This window comes from Lissotriton vulgaris, chromosome 9 (genome assembly GCF_964263255.1).
Source record: "Lissotriton vulgaris chromosome 9, aLisVul1.2, whole genome shotgun sequence".
Lineage (NCBI taxonomy): Eukaryota > Metazoa > Chordata > Amphibia > Caudata > Salamandridae > Lissotriton > Lissotriton vulgaris.
This window is the reverse complement of record NC_141697.1, coordinates 543,162,585-543,181,923: the sequence shown is the minus strand read 5'-3', so window position 1 is coordinate 543,181,923 and position 19,339 is coordinate 543,162,585. Positions and strand designations below refer to the sequence as shown.

Below are 19,339 nucleotides of genomic sequence, written 5' to 3'. Positions count from 1 at the left end.
GGTCAAGCCCTCTCCGGCCTTAACGATGAAGGTAGCGGAATCCCTGCAGCGGATCCGAAAGGACAGTGTGGTTCCCGCTCAGGACGCTGTGGCGCCTAAGCTCCCGCCTAAGCCTGCGAAGGGGCAAACGCCTATTTGTTTCACCCTACCACCCAAGTCGGCGCCGGAGGCCTTCGCGTCGAAACAGGGCGGACACTCGAAGGAGGTACTGACGCCGAAAGCTACCTTGGTGGCGTCGAAGCTTCGGTTCCAGCCGCTTGCTGAAGAAGAACGTCGTGAGGTAATCATCGACGCCAACACCGGAAAACTGTCTCTCCTCAAGAGGAAGATCACGACGGAGCCGGCGTTGGAGCATTTCAAGATCCCTCTCAAAAACAAAAGGGACTCTGCAGACTCTTCGACTCTGGTGGAACCTGTGTCCCCACAAGCCCTGGGACTCTCGCCAACGCATTCCCCCGCAGGCGATGGGGACGAAGACGATGCCGAGTACACCTATCCGGCGTACTCGGATCCGGAGGAGGAGCGTGCCCCTTGGTCCGCCGGAGGCGACACGGAGGACCCGCAATCGGGTCAGGACACGCAACTCTTTGCGGCCAAGACGTCCCCGACGGAGGACTCGGCGGCCTTTAATGCTCTGATCGAGCGAGCTGCGGCTAACCACGACGTCGAGCTGCACTCGGACCCCGTGGATGTGGACTTCTTATTCGACACCTTCTCTGTGGCTGAGAAGACAGTCAAAACGCTGCCGATGCTCAAAGGTGTGCTTAAACATGCAACGGAGGTCTTCAAGGAGCCCACACGGGCGCGTGTGGTCGACCCTCGAATCGACAGGAAATATAAGGCAGCGCCGATGGATCCTACCTATATCAGGGGACACTTGCCATTAGACTCCTTGGTTGTTTCCAACGCTCGGAAGAGGGCGAACTCTCAGACTACTGGTGACGCTCCTCCCCCAGACAAAGAGTCCAAGATATTCGAGGCCTCAGGCAAACGGATTGCTGCACAGGCAGCTAATATCTGGAGAATTTCTAACACCCAAGCCCTGCTTGCACGTTATGATAGGGCCCATTATGACACCTTAGAGGCCATACTGCAACACTTGCCTGACCAATACAAGGAGGCAGGAGAGATGCTGATTCAGGAAGGCAAACTCATTACGAATGCATCCATCAAATGTGCACTAGACGTGGCAGAAACAGTCTCCAGGGCTATCAACACCAGTGTGTTGCTTAGACGCCATGCCTGGCTTCGAATTTCAGGGTTCAAACCCGACATCCAAACTACGATACTGAATCAAACAGTGAACCCTGACCACCTGTTTGGACCTGAGGTGGATGCCACCCTGGAAAAAATGAAAAAATATACGGAAACTGCCAAATCAATGGGGGCTTTACAAAGTCAGCAGTTTCGGAGTGGTTCCTTTCGCCGCTCAAGCTCCAGAGGCACCACAAGGGGGCAGGCATCCCAGTCCGCACAATATTACAAGAGTAACACCCAGACCCCGTACAACAACAAGGGTAGAGGTGGTTACAGAGGCAATAATGTCAAGGCCAGGGGACGTGGAAACAATAGCTCCAGGTCCACCACCACCAACAAGCAGAGACGTCTTGTCACTGCCCCCCGACCATACAACACCGGTTGGGGGGAGACTCCAGCAGTTCCTGCCGGCGTGGAAGTCCATCACCACGGACAGGTGGGTGAGGTCCATTATCCAGTACGGGTACTGTCTAGCGCTTACTTCCATTCCACCAGACATACCCCCAAGAAGCCGTCCTATGTCAGGCGAGCATTTGACCTTGTTGCAGCAGGAAGTTCTAGTCATGCTGCAGAAAGGGGCAATAGAGCTCGTTCCATTGCGAGAGCGGGGAACAGGGGTTTACTCCCTGTATTTCCTGATTCCCAAGAAGGACGGATCCCTCAGGCCTATCCTGGACCTCAGGCCCCTAAACTGGTACATACTCTCGGAGCACTTCCATATGCTCACGTTGCAGCAAGTGCTTCCCCTGCTTCAGCAGGGGGATTTTCTGGCTACGCTGGATCTGAAAGATGCCTATTTTCATATCCCCCTACATCCTTCCCACAGGAAGTATCTCAGATTCACGATCTTAGACCAGCATTACCAGTTCAAGGTCCTGCCGTTCGGGGTCACCACGGCACCAAGGGTATTTACGAAGTGCCTAGCGACTGTGGCGGCGCATCTCAGTCGCCAAAACGTCCACGTCTTTCCTTACCTGGACGACTGGCTCATTCAGGCAAGGACGGAACGACAGTGCGTAGACCATGTGTCACGCACCATTCATCTCCTGCACGATCTGGGTTTCTCACTGAACTACCCCAAGTCCCATCTCCAGCCCGCCCACGTGCGACAGTATCTGGGCGCGACAATCAACACTCTGGCAGCCACTGCGCAGCCGAATTCAGTGAGAATCGCCAGTATCCAGGCGCTGATCCAACGATTCAGACCCCAGCACTCGCTTCCAGCGAAAGTGTTCATGCAGTTGATAGGCATGATGGCCTCCTGCATCTCCATTGTCCCGCACGCGAGACTACATATGCGTCCGCTTCAGGAGTGCCTTGCACGTCAGTGGACTCAGGCTCATGGGCAACTGACAGACCTAGTGTTGGTGAGCGGTCGGGCATACAACTCTGCATTGGTGGAATCCACAAAACCTTTGCAAGGGCCGACCTTTCCAAGAGCCTGTGCCACAGATTATCCTGACAACGGACGCCTCTCTCCAGGGATGGGGAGCGCATGTGCTCCAATACACGGTGCAGGGACTATGGACACTACAGCAAAGGAAGATGCACATCAATGTGTTGGAACTGATGGCAATCTTCATGGCCTTAAAGGCGTTCAAAGTACATCTGTGCAACAAAGTCGTGTTGATCCGGACGGACAACATGACGGCCATGTACTACATTCAGAAGCAGGGAGGCACACACTCTCCGCAGCTGTCTCATCTGGCTCAGAGCATGTGGAAGTGGGCCATTCAGAGGAACATCTTCCTCATGGCAGAGCATCTCCCGGGCAAGGACAATCAAATGGCGGATCTGCTCAGCAGGCACAGCCATCAGATGCACGAGTGGGAGATGCATCCATCAGTACTCCAACCGTACTTCCAAAGGTGGGGTCATCCAGAGATAGACCTATTTGCCACAAAGGAGAACGCAAAATGCCAAAGCTTCGCCGCCAGGTTCCCACACCCGCAATCACAGGGCAATGCGATGTGGATGAACTGGTCAGGCAGATTTGCGTACGCTTTTCCCCCAGCACCTCTGATACCGCTGGTGGCACGCAAGCTCAGGCAGCACTCGATGACGCTCATCCTGGTTGCTCCAACGTGGGCTCGCCAACCATGGTACACCACGTTTCTGGAACTCTCCGTGGTACCGCATCAAAGGCTTCATCTCACCCCCAGCCTTCTGACGCAGAGCCATGGCGACATTCAGCACCCAGATCCGCAACAGCTCAACCTGGCGATCTGGCTCCTGAAGTCCTAGAGTTCGGCTACCTCAATCTTCCTCCCGATTGCATGGACATCATTCGGGAGGCAAGGAAGCCCACTACTAGAGCGTGTTATGCGGCTAAATGGAAGAGGTTTGTCAACTACTTGTCATCTACTGTGCTAACCACAATATTGACCCGCTAGATGCTTCCATTCAGAATATCATCTGTTATCTTTTCCACCTGTATCAATGCAATCTAGCGTACTCTTCCATCCGCATTCACCTGTCTGCTATGGCAGCATACCTCCAGAATAGGCAGCACCTGTCACTCTTTAAGGTCCCTGCTATCAAGGCCTTTCTGGAAGGACTCAAAAGGGTCATTCCACCAAGGACCCCACCAGCTCCAGAATGGAACCTCAATGTGGTACTTACGAGGCTGATGGGTCCTCCCTTTGAGCCACTGCACTCTTGTGAGCTTCAGTTTCTGACTTGGAAGGTTGCGTTCTTAGTGGCGATTACATCGCTTAGGAGGGTTAGCGAGCTGCAGGCGCTCACCATCCAAGAACCTTTCTTCCAGGTACATGCTAACAGGGTGGTGCTCCGCACTAACCCTAAATTCCTACCCAAGGTGGTATCACAATTCCACATTAACCAGACAATCGAATTGCCGGTGTTTTTCCAAAACCCAGAGACACTGGCGGAGCGCATGCTCCACACCCTTGATGTTAAGAGGGCCTTGATGTATTATGTAGACAGGACAAAAGATTTCCGCAAAACCAAACAACTTTTTGTTGCTTTTGCCACTCACCACAAGGGAAACGCAATCTCCAAAGCGGGGATTGCTAGGTGGATAGTAAAGTGCATTCAGATATGTTACGCTAAAGCTAAGCGCACTCTCACTATCCCACCAAGGGCCCACTCCACCAGGAAGTTGGGGGCCTCTATGGCTTTCCTAGGTAACATTCCCTTAGAAGATATCTGTAGAGCAGCCACATGGTCTACCACACATACTTTCACTAAACACTACTGTGTAGACGTTCATTCCAAACAGCAGGCAGCTGTTGGTCAAGCTGTTCTAAAAACGCTTTTTCAGACTGCTGCAGCTGGCACGGGCGGCCGCCGTTAATGGAGGGACTGCTATGTATTCTATGCACAGATATGAATTCAGCAGCCCACATGCCTCGAACTGCAAATGCTACTTACCAGTATGCATCTGTTCTTGGCATGTAGGGCTGCTGACATTCATATCGCCCACCCTCCTCCCCGGCGCCTGTAGCAGCTGCAGAATTCATTCATATACATACGTATGCTCATAGCATGGTCATCACTCACACTCTTCACTCCATCTCCGCCAATGGCTAAAAACAATCTGGGGATGGAGGCGATGCCCATGCGCACTGTAGTCCAGGGGAGGAGCCACCTATCTCGTGATACTTCGAAGACTCTTCCAGGACAACAATGTGCAATCATCCGGACCCAACACTAGGTGGCGATCTATGCACAGATATGAATGTCAGCAGCCCTACATGCCAAGAACAGATGCATACTGGTAAGTAGCATTTGCAATTGATCCTACCCCACAGCGGTTTAAGATGTTGTATTATAACATGCGTTGAGAAAAGCGTCTAGCAGCGCTAGACTGACTGCTTCACCGCCCTTTAATCACATCATGTTTCCCTGCCTCACTTTTATCAACATAATTAACACAATTATATAGCATTACGCCCCAGTTTGTAAACAACCATTTAATTCAAACGTGTATGTTTGCTTGTACATTTTCCACTGTGGTTGGTACGCGAGTTGGAAACTTTGCTCTCCGGGCAGCATAAGTGCGCCATTCCAGGCAGCGGTGCACCATTCTCCTCCATTCCTCAACTACCGCTTTCGCGAAAGTGCATTTGCATAACGTGAATGCGCGCGCGCTGCCCCGTCTCGGTTCTAAAATACTGCAGCATTCCTTTGGCGGCAAACTTCTTGACGCCGCTCTTGTTCGGCTCGATCAATTGCCTTCAGTTACCGTGGCAACCAGCAGATGGGGTTCTTTGACAAAGGTCAGCTGGCGGCTGGAGGCGGAGAGGTGAATTTTTTTTTTCTTTATAAACCTCTTTCATCGCTGTGACAATTCCGCCGTGGATGCGGCGAGGGGCAGTTATCAGATTACTTGTATTAAAAGCTAATTAAGATGTGTGCCAATCAGTGCCGCACGGCTACTTGAGTCAGTGATTTAGGTCGCCGTACGTTTGGCGTTGGCGGAGTACGCCAGAGCTCTTAAGCAGGATGTTTTTAGCAGGGCTCGGCCGGAGGTGTCGCCACTTACTTAGCCAAGCAGCGCCCGAAACATGTTTAAGTTCAGGGCCGCGGCAGGTTGCTGCATTTCCTCCTCGCAGTTTGGAACAAAAACTGTACACAGTATGCACCGTTATGGTGCTTCGCTCATGGAGACATTTCTATTTTTTGGCAGGAGTTAAAAACAAGCACTGGCGTTGCCAATAGGTTTCGCATTTGGAAAGTTGGAGCTATTGGTTTTGTAAATGACATTTTATATTTATATATTGTTATTGACAATGCCAATAACGATATATAAATATAAAATGTCATTTACAAAACCAATAGCTCCAACTTTCCAAATGCGAAACTGTTAGAACCCAGTTGGTACGTTCCGTACTCCCCTCCTCCTAGACCCGTGTGGGTCTTCCCCCTGTGAAGCTCACTGTAGAATGTTGGAGTGCTCCTCAGTGAGGAGAGTTGGATGACCATTAAAAGAGTGTACTTGACTTTGTCCTGTGTCCTGTGTCCTTAGTACCTCTATATTTCCAACACTGGCGACGAAACTGTGCAGGGGACAGTGGTGGTCACCCCCCCTTTGCGTGCTCTCTCCACACAGAGAAGAAGAGGTTGGAGTGGAGTTTTGGGGACAGCGAGGAACAACTTCCCTTGTGAGGGATCGCGGAGAAAGAATCTAACGCCTTTGGCTGAGCAGGAGTAAGGATTGTTTTGGACACTACAGCAAGTAAGCCGACCTTCGCTAGCAAGTTACGAGGTAGTGCGAATTATTTAAGCTGCGTCCTCAGAGGGCGGACAGTGTGCTGTTTCAGACGCTTTGCCACCTTAGAGCGTGCCCTCCTGCGAGTATTCCCCCTTCACGTACCTTATTATTGACAGGCCGTTGGGTGGTAATCATCCTGTGACGACTGGTACGGCGCTGTGCAGGAGTTCCCTGTGGAAACTTGTTTCTGAACTGGTCGTTTTCCCCCGACTCCTTCCTAGTCAATGTATATCCTGTAAGGAGCTGTGCCATGCAGCGGAGTTTGATGAGAAGCGCCTCGCTAGTTGACCCCAGCCTTCCGTGGCCGAGTTCCGCATCGTGTGAGAGGGATCGTTGCCTGTGAGCAGTGTCTGCGCACAGCGGTGACTCAGTGTGTTGGCCCGCTTTCCTGTCAGCGTTCCTGAGGTACATCACATCCTGTGGCCTGGCAGAGTCTCTTCCCGACGCTTGCGCGGTTTCCTCAGAGATCTTCTGAGGAGGCTGTCCGGGGGAACAGAGCCGGCGCACCAGGAGCTGAGGGCCGGAGATCAGCGTCTGCTCGTGATCAGTTTCAAATTTTGACATTTCTCATTGGTCAGCCCGCCTTTGAGAAATATTTTGACAAGGATTCCACAGCCGGCGAAGAGAGAGGTCCTCAAGGAGAAAGATCGCAGTAAGAGCAGCGCACTGCATGCGAGACTGTTTGGTGCTCTTCTTTTATTATAAATAGTCTGACTGTTTGGGTGCTATCCACTCTAAGGAGACTCCTTATCCGCCCCATATTCTTTGTTTCCACGGCTATTGTTAGGTGTGGCCAATTTCCATGAGGGACGTAGAGATTCCTTTGAGAAAAGTGAAGGGTGCTTTAGTCTAGTTTTGTACACTGTGGTTGTTCCATTTGCAGAGTTTTCTGTCCTCCTCAGTGCGTTTATATTACCAGGGATTCCCTCCTTCCAGCGACCTCTTCCGTATTTTTCCCTTCCCTGTGTGGCAAGGTTCCTTTTTATTGCAACCCACTATGGCAGCAGCAAGCATGAACCAACCCCCGCCCTTCCTTAATGACATTGGGGAACCTGAGATAACATGGAAAGAATGGGTAAAGCTTTTTGAGTCCTATCTAATAGCGATTGGGGGACAGAGGTTTAATTCTATAAGAAAACAGCACATATTACTACACAATCTGGGTGTGCAAGGGCGTAAAGTATATGAGAATTTACCTGTACCAGAGCGTGAAGAAAATGCTGTGGGGGAAGTGGATGTTTATGTGCAGACCATGGAGAAGTTGGAGAAACATTTTGGGGACAGAATAAATGTGGTCCTGGAGCGTCATAAATTCTTTAAGAGATGTCAGGGGAAGCAGGAGTCTGTACAAAATTATATTGCAGTACTGTGGGGTTTGACTCAGCTTTGTGAATTTGGGGACCTCACTGATTCCTTAATACGAGATCAATTGGTAAGATGCACGAATAATCCACGTATTCAGGAGAAACTGTTAGCAAAGAATCCAGGGTTAAAGGAAGCTGTTGAATTAGCTAAGTCAGTGGAACATACCGCTAGATGTGTCAAGGAAATGAAACCTGAGGGAGAGTTAGTAGCCTCCATAAATGATGCATAAGAGAGAGTAGAGGTGTATAAGATGAGACCTAGGGAAAATGCTAGTGCTAGAGTAGAGCATAGAGAGAAAGGGCCTAAGTGCTACCGTTGTGGCAGTAACAACCATTTTGCCACCTTCTTCCAATGTCCAGCCAGATATGTCACCTGCAAGAAATGTAATAGAAGGGGGCATTTCGCCAGGGTGTGCCGGGATGGAGAATTACATCCTAGGGAGAGTGAGAGAGGATCTGAAAGAGGTGCTAATAGAGAGATAAAGTGCATTGAACAAAATATGAAAAAGTTTGTGTTACAGGTTAAGGATGTTGACGACACTGTAAATTCAATATATCCTAAATGTGAAGTACTAATTGATGATGAGCGCATTGAAATGTATGCCGATTCCTGCTCCCCGTTCACCTTGATAAGTAAAGATGACTATGTGTCCATGGGGGAAAATAAGATTAGCGACCTTAAGAATCCCGATATATCTCCTGCAGGTTACAATAGAGGCAGTATACCACTACTGGGGATGAAGGAGGTACAGATACAGTTCAAAGACAGAAAAACACACAGAAATATTTATGTGGTCAAGTCTGGTTCAAACCTTTTGGGATGGGTTCACCAAAAAGAGTTGGGGATCATACTGGATCCTAACAGTGTGGAACAGGTGTTACTTACGGAAAAATTCCTGGGGAGTGATAATATCTGTGAGGAATTCAACCAGCTTTTCAAAGAAGAATTAGGATGCTTGCACAATTTCCAACACAGGATCAAACTAAAACAAAATGGCAAACCAGTAGTGCATGGGTTGCGCACTGTGCCCCTCAAGCTGAAAGAGCCTTTAGAAAAAGAACTGCGCAAATTGTGCGACTTGGACATCATACAACCAGTCGAATGCTCTGAGTTGGTGGCCCCTATTGTCTCGCGGCCAAGTCCAGTGGTGATGGCATCCGCCTCTGTGTGGATTTGCGCAGTTTGAACGACTGCATCTGGGTAGAGAGACACCCTCTGCCAGTCATAAATGAGATGTTGAGCACGATGGGCCCGCAAAATTTTTCAGCGTAATAGATCTATCCATGGCGTACCACCAGATCGAACTACACCCAGACTCAAGGCCCCTCACTGCGTTTATTACGCCTTTTGGAGCCTTTATGTTCAGGAGAATGCCGTTTGGCCTTGCGTCTGCGGCGGCCATTTTCCAGAAAGTCATGCAGAAGATCCTCGAGGGAGTGGAATGCACCATGTGCTTCCAAGATGACATTTTGGTCTACGGAAAAGACTCAGAAGAACATGATAAAGTACTCAGGAAGGTCTTCGGAAGGCTCATGGAGGCAGGCCTAACTGTGAAAAAGGAAAAGTGCAGAATCAAGGTCAAGCAAGTCGAGTACTTGGGCCATTCTATCACAGAACAGGGATTCAGGCCCAAAGGAAGTTTGATCCGCGCAGTGGAGGAAGCGCCAAGTCCACGCAACAAAGAAGAACTCCAATCCTTTTTGGGGCTCATGGAGTACATGTCAAAATACGTGGAAAACTTCGCAACCAAGTGTGAGTCAATGAGAGAGTTACTTAAAAAGGACAAAGAATTTGTGTGGAATAAGGAACTGGAGGCTGTCGCTAAGACTTTAAAAAAGGATCTAATCAACTCACCTGCACTAGGAACTTTTGATCCAGCCAAGAGGACCATCCTGGCAACAGATGCATCAAACTACGGTTTGGGGGCCACCCTAATCCAGAAGGATGGAGGGGAAGAAAAAGTGATTGCTTACGCGTCCAGGAGTCTTACCCCACCAGAGAAAAAATACTCTGTAATAGAAAGAGAAGCCCTGGCGTGTTTTTGGGCGGTCCGGCACTTCACATTCTTTCTTTGGGGAATAAGATTTACGATACAGACGGATCACAAACCCCTCATGTACGTGTTCTCTGTTAAGGGATTAGAGAACTGCACCCCACGCATTAGCAGGTGGATCTTGGGTCTTGAACATTACAACTTCAGAGTTGAGCATGTACCGGGAAAGGAAAATGTCATTGCCGACTTCCTGTCAAGATCACCACTACCGGAGGAGGAAGGAGCGGAGGAAGCTCTGGACAGCCCCATAATGATGATGGATTTTCCTGCCATTACAGAGAAAGAGTGGGAAGAGAATATGAAGGAGGATAAAGAACTTAATGTTCTAGTGGAGCGATTGCAGAAAGGATGGCCCATGAACAAGAGAGATGTGGAAGAAGAATTGGAAGGTTACTGGGAAGTTCGGAATGAACTGAGCGTCATCAATGGGAGGGTCTACCGCAACAACAGGGTAATTCCGCCAAAGGGATTACGGAAAAGAGTGATAGACCTGGCACACGAAGGCCACCTTGGGCGCAGTGCCACCAAAGGTAGACTGAGAACGAACTTTTGGTTTCCAAAAATGGACAACATGACGGAGGAATCGGTAAAGGAGTGCGGAGCATGTGCCAGAAGCGACAAGACAAAAGTGGTACACAAGTCGCCTTTGTCTCCAGTGGAGGTTCCAACCAAGCCATGGAATAAACTAGCATTAGACATCATCGGACCCATGCAAAACCTTGGGGTGCAAAGGAGGTTCATGTTGGTTCTAATTGATTATACCTCCCACTGGGTGAAGCAAAGATTTGTACACACTTTCAACACCAAAACAGTAGTTCAATTCCTAAAAGAAGTGTTTTGTGTAGAAGGCATCCCCTCTACTTTAGTCACTGACAATGGGGTACAATTCACTTCTGAGGAAATGCAAAAATTTCTGGAAATGTCCGGAATAAAACATGAGACCACAGCGCTCTATTGCCCCAAGGCCAATGGCATGGTGGAAAGGGCAAATAGGGTTATCAAGGAAAATATCCAGCTGGCCACCATAAACGGTTGTGATGTTGAGGATTGTCTGAGAGAATGCTTGTGGGCTTATCACACCTCGCCCAACAGAATAACTGGGATCTCTCCTTTTGTGTCTTTACGCGGGAGGGAACCTAGTACCAAGTTTAACCCCTGTTGGTTAAATGGGGGGGAAGTCAGAAATGTGGACAGGGAGGAAGCAGGAGAGAAGGTCAAACAACATCAATCCGAATACAAACTATGGTATGACAAGAAACATGGTGTGAAGTTGCAGAGGTGGGAAGTGGGGGACATGGCGCAGGCTAGGAAGAATACCAAGTTGGGAACCGACAACAGCAAGTTCCATACCCCCAGCAAGATTGTCAAAGTGTTAAAAAAAATGTTGTTCAGTTTGAGAATGGTCAATGGTGGAGTTATGACAATATTGTTAAAGTGCTGCCATAATTTTGTTCCCTACAAGTTTCCTGCCATGTTTGGTAGAAAAATAATATGAGGAAGGGAGATGTGTTAGAACCCAGTTGGTACGTGTGGGTCTTCCCCCTGTGAAGCTCACTGTAGAATGTTGGAGTGCTCCTCAGTGAGGAGAGTTGGATGACCATTAAAAGAGTGTACTTGACTTTGTCCTGTGTCCTTAGTACCTCTATATTTCCAACAGAAACCTATTGGCAACGCCAGTGCTTGTTACTAGAAGCTTCTTTCCATGTCACTCATTGGTTAGGGTTCTGCGAGTATTCCTTAGATTAAGACTGTAAGTAATAACTCAGAAATGCACGTTTTTAAAGAAGACTTTTGCTTCATCTACAAGAAAAAAGAAAGAACAGTATGCATGCTCATTGCAGATAAATCGTGATACAATATTGAAGCTGTTTATTTGTAGGTATAAGGATGGTAAGTTGCAAATTCTTTGCTATCGTAGCCCTGCAATCGTAGCCCAGAAATCTTTAAGTTAATTTTTGTGCATGACAGTAACATATTAACAATTGTTGACTTCACTCAGCAAGACAGGAAAATATTAGATTATGTTTAATGCATATATAATTCTGCACATTGAAGAGATCTTTATTAACTATAAATAACGTTTCATTAGATGCTATTTGTCACCTTATTATTCTTCCTCTTATTTCCTCTTCCTAGAAACCAGTGAAATTCTGGGTGCAGAAGGATACACACCACCAACTGCAGAAGAAGACTCCTTTCCTCATGAAGAACCCGATGCTGCTGAACTTCGCCGACGTAGACTTCAGAAACTCGCTTCACCTCAGTCTGACTCCCACTGACCTTCGTATCCTCGTCTGTTTTCTCAGTGGACCGTCTGGGAACTCTGACTTTGCCCTCAGCAGAGGAGCAGCCCTGAGACATTTGACTCTGTAAACGTGCAAGGAAAAGAAAAATGGGAGTGACTTTTCGCCTTTGGCACACGCCTGAAGATTACTTTTTTGGAACTAGCGCCAAGTGCTATATGAACTGTACAGGTGGGAAAGAAGGGCTGCAGAGGCTGACACTTGACTCTATACAAACGTGTCTCCCATGCCTCCGAATTATATTTTTTTAAAAGAGCCTTCTTGACTCCTTCTCTCGCATCACCCAGAAACCAGCCCTAGATTGTCCTACCTGTAAGCCTATCACATTTCATATGTGTAAATTAAGACTTCTAATCGGAGCCTTCTTGGATTTACTAAGTAGTGTCTATTCCTTTAAAAACACATGGGTGAATGATTTAAGTAAAGAGACTTTAATGCACTTTGTTAATGGAAAACCGTGTCACTTTCTTCTCCCGTCCATTCATAGTTATTTGCAAAGTATTTTAGGCTGGATAGTGTGGTTCTTGTTCAAGCTATCAAAATACTCCTCTTTCTTGTCAAACTAAAACCATTATGTGGTTGCTTTTGATTGCAAGTAGAACTGTTGATTTTAGAATATTTGTATTTTACTGTATTATTATTGCATCCTAGACCCTTCATTTATGAACGGGCTGATCAATGTATGCACAGTGCAGAATCTGGCACCTCCGCATTGAAAGAACTTATAAAGCGAATCCTGAGTGGTTGACTGCACTCTAAGGAGGACCCATCTCTGCATGCCCATCTGGTTACTGTTTTTTAAGTTCATACTTTTCTTTTATGTGCAGGAGACGTAGTCCTACTTTTTTGATGTCCACAGCATTAGTCTGTAAGGTTAGACGCCATTGCTAGAAGCTGGAGAGCGTAAGACTTTCTTATTCCAGTGCTCTGTAACCAACAGGTCCATTTCCTTCTAGAATAATGTTTTAACAGCTTGCATAATTTTCCTACTTTTTAATGAAAATCAAGTATCTTTCCCAGTTCAATTGGTTTCTGTTTCTCAGGGATCCGTAAAAGATATAATGACCGCAATTCTGTGCTCATTCCTTCATTCTTGAACCATGCTTTATTTTGTTCCGGGTGAGCCGCGCTATTTTTCATTTTATTGTTTTTCTGACATGTGGCAGGAAATAAATACTAAGATAGGAATTTTCCTATTTTGTTTTCTCAACTATCTCGACATGTATTTTGCTAATAACAGGGCATCCTGAGAATCCCACCTAGGTTTCACCCTGGCTGTTTCCTGGGGTATTTTCTTTTTGAGTAAATGAATGAGATTTGTGCACCAGACTTTATTTCCCACTCTGATGCTCAGAATCACTGAATTACCAAATTAGCATGGTGCACTTCTCCAAACAAGCAGATAGTGCCCTAGGGTGAAGGTTTTTCTTTCAGCTGTAGTGGTGTTATATCAGCTTTTTCCTAGTATTTCCACAAGGGGTTAGTGTTGGGAAAAGTGGCTTGTTATAGCCTGTGTGCGCTTTATTTGCTTTCCCTATATAATTGCTCTTTTTTTCTTTATTACAGCAAAGTACTGTGAAGAGAATCCTTGGTGTTGCTGGGTGCATTGTGTTAGCCTCCTCTGTACCTTGACTTATGTAGAAGAGGTTGTGATGTTGGGCCTACATTTTTTTGGAGTATGAGAAACCTTGCATGTGTACCATATATCGTCTGTCTCCATAAAACAGCATCTTCCTGTGCCAGTGGCAGGTCTATGCTACACTTCCCTCACCTTGTGTAGGTGCACTTTTCTCCTATACAAAACTACTTGTGTCAGTACAACCTGAGGTGGTGCTAGCTATATTAGTGCATTTTCTTTGTTGCCTGTTCACTACCCCTCCAAAAAATAGTGTTCGAGGCATGTGTGCTGAAGATACACATGCTTTGGATACTCCTGCCATCTAGCGTTGGGTCTAGATGTTTGCAATTTGTTTTTCTTATAAAAAGTCTTTCCTAGTCACGAGTTAAGATGACTCCTCCTTTCGCTGATAGTTTGCAAGGTCAACGACTACATTGTTAGATTGTTTTTTTTTCTTCCAATCGGTTCGGACATTTGTTGTTGCGCTTCGGTTTGAAACCGTTCTTTGGGTTCCCCTCGACGCGCAGTCCTCTCTGCCCTCGATGGTATTGTTTCCGTGCATGCTTCCCACTTCTCCGCGTATCGTTTTGACATTGGAATAGACTTTTGATTGGAAAGCTTCGTGGATGGCCTTTGAGGCCTAACCGCGCCAAATCAACTCTCCTTCGATGTATCGGACTCCGTTTAAATTCTGTCCTCTGTGCCACGCAAAGTATCCGCGCACCGACTCGCACTAAGTGTGCTGCTTGTCTCCCGAGCACAAAGAAGAAACCTGCGATGCTTGCAGATCGTTCCGATCAAAGAAGACTCTCCAATCTGGTCGGGCTCAATCTCGAGAGATGCAGCATCAAAGCATCGAAGACACACTGGACATCTTTGGGGAAGATTCCTCTCAAGAAGACATTGATGCATCAGCGGCAGAGGAGGAGGAAGACTTCTCCGAACAAGACTTGAAGTCAGAGCTCGAGATAGACCTCGATGCCGAAGAACTGTCGCAGGGACAAGGTGACGTGAGTACCAAAGACCACTTGCCCCCACAAACTGTTTTGAAAAAACACAAGGATTCGGCACTACCTCTGCTTCCTGGCCAAGGTCGGCAACGAGACGTTTCTGAACACCCCACCTTGGGGCCAGGCACCTAAACAACCAGTCAAGCCTTCCGGCTCGGTACAGAGTCATCGAAAGTCCTCCTTGGAGCCGAAACCCTCTGGGTACAAGCACAAGCCCGACTCAAGCCGAAATCCTCCATGCTGAAACCCAAGTAACCTTTGGAGCCAAAACTTTCCATGCCGAAAGGCCAGCCTCCGTCGGCACCGAAGATACTGGCACCGAAAACTTTGGCGCTGAAACACAGAGACCCCTTCGGATCCGAAAGTGGATACTATTCCGTTAACACCTGATCCAAAGCAAAAGAGGCTACATGTTAACCCAGAGACTAGCCACATTCACATAAAACCACCTCCAAAACGCAAGCTTCAGGAGTAGAAGACTTCTTGCAAGATCCCCTTAAAGAAAAAATCTGTAGTTACAAGTTCATCAATCATCGCCTCCACCTGAGAATCCTTTGCAGATTATACCTCCCGATTCCCCACGATCTCATCATGACTATGCAGATGATGGAGGGGGGGGGGGGGGGGGGGGATGAATCACCCAATAGATCCATGACCGATTACACAATTAATCCCTCAGGTGTTGCTGATCCAGATCTTTACCCAGCCAAACCATCTCCTCCAGACGACAATGCATCACACCAAGAACTCATTGCCAGGGGGGGGTAGAACTTCACAAAGAATCACTAGAAGAAGATATTTTGTTTGAGACGTTAGCATCCACACACAGGTCATCACAAACACTTCCCATGCTAAAAGGCATGATGTGACACTCTGATGTGATTTTTTTTTTTTTTTTTAAAGATCCAGTCAGAGCACACATCTTAACTCCTAGAGTGGACAAAAAATATATGGCCTCTCCTACAGACCGTATCTTTATCAAGGGACAGTTGCCATTAGATTCCCTAGTAGTATCAAATGCCAGTAAGCAAGCAAATTCAGACATCAGGAGATGCCCCTCCGCCATATAAGGAGTCCAAATTAATTGACACTTCTGGCAAGCACATAGCTGCTCAGGCAGAAAATCAATGGCGCATTGGAAATACCCAAGGCTTTTTATCCAGGTATGATAGGGCACACTGGGACAGGACTTAGTAAATGAAGGTGAGCCCATTTCTAATTCCACTGTACGATGTGCTCTAGATGCTGCAGACACCGAGGCTAGAGGAGTTAACACCAGCATCCTGCTCAGGAGACCCGCTCGGTTAAGGATATCTGAAAGAGACACGTTACTGATCTATTCCTTACCTTAGAATTACGCCCAGGCATCAGACTGGATACGGAAAGTTTTCGTCAGCAGTACCCCTGCGCGTCTTAAGGTGGTGTCATGCGGCTCCGCGTCCATCGTAGGCATTGTGATCGCTGGGATGACGCAGCAGCTACTTAGACGCCGCCCTTGCGCGCTGACGTCAGTGCTTTCTTTTTCTGCGCCAGCAAGCGCAGATCTGGAGAGATCGATACCCCCAGTCAATTTTTGACTGAGTTTTTATTGGGACTTTTGTCGCTGTCTTTTGAGTCTTTGACTTCTGGTGTATAGGGATGCCCAGTTTCAAGCCTTGTGAAGTTTGTGCCCGCATGACGTCAGTGACAGACCCGCACCGCGAGTGTCTCTACTACCTGGGGCGCAACTACGACCCTGTGTCGTGCCCTGACTGCTGGGCCATGGCCCCGAAAACTTTGCGGGAGCGGTCCCGAAAGTAGCATGAGGGCCAGGTGTCTGCTCCGCGCCGTTCAAAGTTCCGGTTCTGTGGGAGGTCGAGGGACTCACACTCTGGGTCAGGTAAGACTAATCACAAGAGGTCGAAGAAGCGACGTAGCTCTTCGCCTTCCCCTAACCTGTCCCGCAACACTGCTCAGGGTGCGGGTGGTGCCTCCCCCGCGGCTCCGCCGGAGCCTATGCAGGAATTTGTCAGCCTTGGCCTGTTGGGTCCTGCTGGCGCGACTTCGGGTCCAATTGGAGGTCCTCGGCCTTAGTCGGCGGCTCCGGCCCAGACGTCTTAGACTGCTCCGGCGCCACAAAACCCCCATGGATCCATGCAAGGATCCCAGCCGATGTTGGTTGACCTCGAATGACCTCCACTGACATTGACGTCTACGCCATCGGCGTCGGCCGGCTACCCGGCAGATGTCGTGCCCGGCTTCCACCCTGACGTGGAGACTATGCCAGACCAGTGCCGATCGACGCAGATTCCCACGCCAATGGGGAATTTTTATCCCTATCTCCATCCTCCTCCATCCTTCTCACCTGCCCAGCAGGTTCTGGAGAACTGGGAGGACTGGGAGGGGTCTGAAGACCCTCTTGCAGCCCAATGCCAGTTAGACCTGGACTGGGCAGAGCATTTGGGTTACGCCGGTGATCTGGATTTCTCACCAGAACCTGTCTCCTTCTACAGTGGCGGGTGGTACTTACTCAATGGTGTTACGTAGGGCAGCAGAGGCTCTCCACCTCGAGCTCCCTACAGTGGACGTCAGGACTAACCTCTTGACAGAAGTGCTTCGGCCGGCGGCTTCCTCTGCGGAGCCGCTGCTGCCCTTTAATGATGCACTTTCATACATCCTTTTGGGCACCTGGTCCATGCCCAACACAGGGGCTCCTGTGGATAGGAACGGGGTCCAACGCCATCGCCCGGCCCAGGGCAACCACATTTCCCTCTCCCAACACCCAACCCCTGAGAGTTTGTTTGTCCAAGCCTCTGTGCATACCCTTCCACACCTCCGGACATGGAATCTAAGAAACTGGAGCAGTTTTGGAAGCAGATTTTCTCTTCCGCCAGTTCAGGGCTGTGGTCTATGAACAATGCATGCCTCTTGGGCCGTTATTCCTCCTCTGTGTGGGACACGGTGGTGCAGGTGCTGCCTCAGTGTCCGGAGGAGGCCCAAATGGTGCTCGCCCAAGCTATTGCTGAGGGTAGAGATGCAGCCAAGTTCACGATTCGTTGTGGCCTTTACACCACCAACTCTCTCGGCGGAGCGATTTCCACAACAGTGGCGCTACGCCTTCACGCCTGGCTGAGGACCACTGGCTTTTGAGGGAATGTCTAGAACACTTTGATGGACAGACCCTTTGATGGCACTCGCCTTTTTGGCGAAGAGGCAGAAAGTGTGTTGGGGCGCTTTAAGGACTTGCGGACTACAGCCAGGTCCTTGGGCCTTTCGGCCACGCGCACTCCTTCGGGGTCTGCTTTTCAATTCTTTCGTGGCCAGGAAGGGGCGCCCAGACATGTTCATTTCAGAGCCACAGGCCTGCGCAGCAACAGTCTCAGTGGAGCCGCTGACGTGGTACACGCCGAGGTGGGTCACGGGCCAGCGGGTCAGTGCACTACCTTCACTGCCTCCAAACCTTCCTAGTCCGGTGTTTCAGGCACACCAGATGCCTGTGGGAGGCAGGATTCGCCATCACCTCCCCCACTGGCGCACCATCACTACAGACAGGTGGGTTTTACAGATTGTCCGAAGGGACTACTTCCTCCCCTTCGAGACCACCCCTCCAGCCATGCCACCTCAGTACCACCGCATGTCGGGCATCACTTGGGTCTTCTCCAGCAGGAAGTTGCGGCTCTCTTTGCCAAGGGGGCCATCTAGCGTATTCCGACACCAGAAGTAGATCGTGACTCCCACTACTTCCTGGTTCCAAAGAAGGACAAGAGTCTGCATCCTATCTTAGACCTTCGGAACGTCAATTGATTCCTCCGGGAGGAGAAATTAAAGATGCTAACACTTGCTCAGGTCTTGTCTGCCCTGGACCCACAAGACTGAATGGTAACATTGCACTTGCAGGAAGCTTATTTTCATATCCCCGTCCTGCCAGCCCACCGGCGTTGCCTGCGGTTCACGGTAGGCCACGAGCACTTTCAGTTCACTGTGCTCCCTTCTGGCCTTACCAGCTCCCCTCGGGTGTTCACAAAAGTAATGGTGATGGTCGCAGCTCACCTGCGCAGATCAGGGTTTTCAGTCTTTCACTATCTCGACAACTGGTTGTCGAAGGCGGGCTCGCCCCAGGCAGTAGTCTCCCACCTCCAGACTACGGCTGACCTCCTGCATTTGCTGGGGTTCTTCATCAACGTGTCGAAATTGCACTATGTTCCCTCTTAGAAGCTCCTCTTTATCGGAGCGGATCTGGACACGGCGCAGTTACGGTTTTATCCTCTCGAGCAGTGAGTCTGGGACATTCGGGCTATGATTCCGCTCTTTCAGCCCTTGTCCTGGGTTTCGATCAGGATGACCTTGAGGCTGCTGGGCCTCATGGCCTCCTGCATTCTGCTGCTCAATCATACCAGATGGCATATGGGGGCTCTGCAGTGGGACTTGAAGTTTCAGTGGGCGCAGCATCAGGGGATCCTGTCTGACTACATCCAGATCTCTGGAGTGCACTGTACGACAATTGCAGTGGTGGCTCAC

General features: G+C 49.0%; 1 protein-coding gene across 2 annotated transcripts in view; it reads left to right on the top strand.

The window, feature by feature from the left end:
• Positions 1-13,424, top strand: part of SYVN1 (synoviolin 1) — a 267,012-nt gene extending 253,588 nt beyond the window's left edge. For both annotated transcript variants that reach the window (XM_086938027.1, XM_086938028.1), the window contains exon 16: positions 12,048-13,424. In XM_086938027.1, the coding sequence (XP_086794153.1) occupies positions 12,048-12,190 (143 nt within the window). In that variant the 3' untranslated portion in view covers positions 12,191-13,424. The remainder of the gene's footprint in view (positions 1-12,047) is intronic.
• The last annotated feature ends 5,915 nt before the right edge of the window (positions 13,425-19,339 follow it).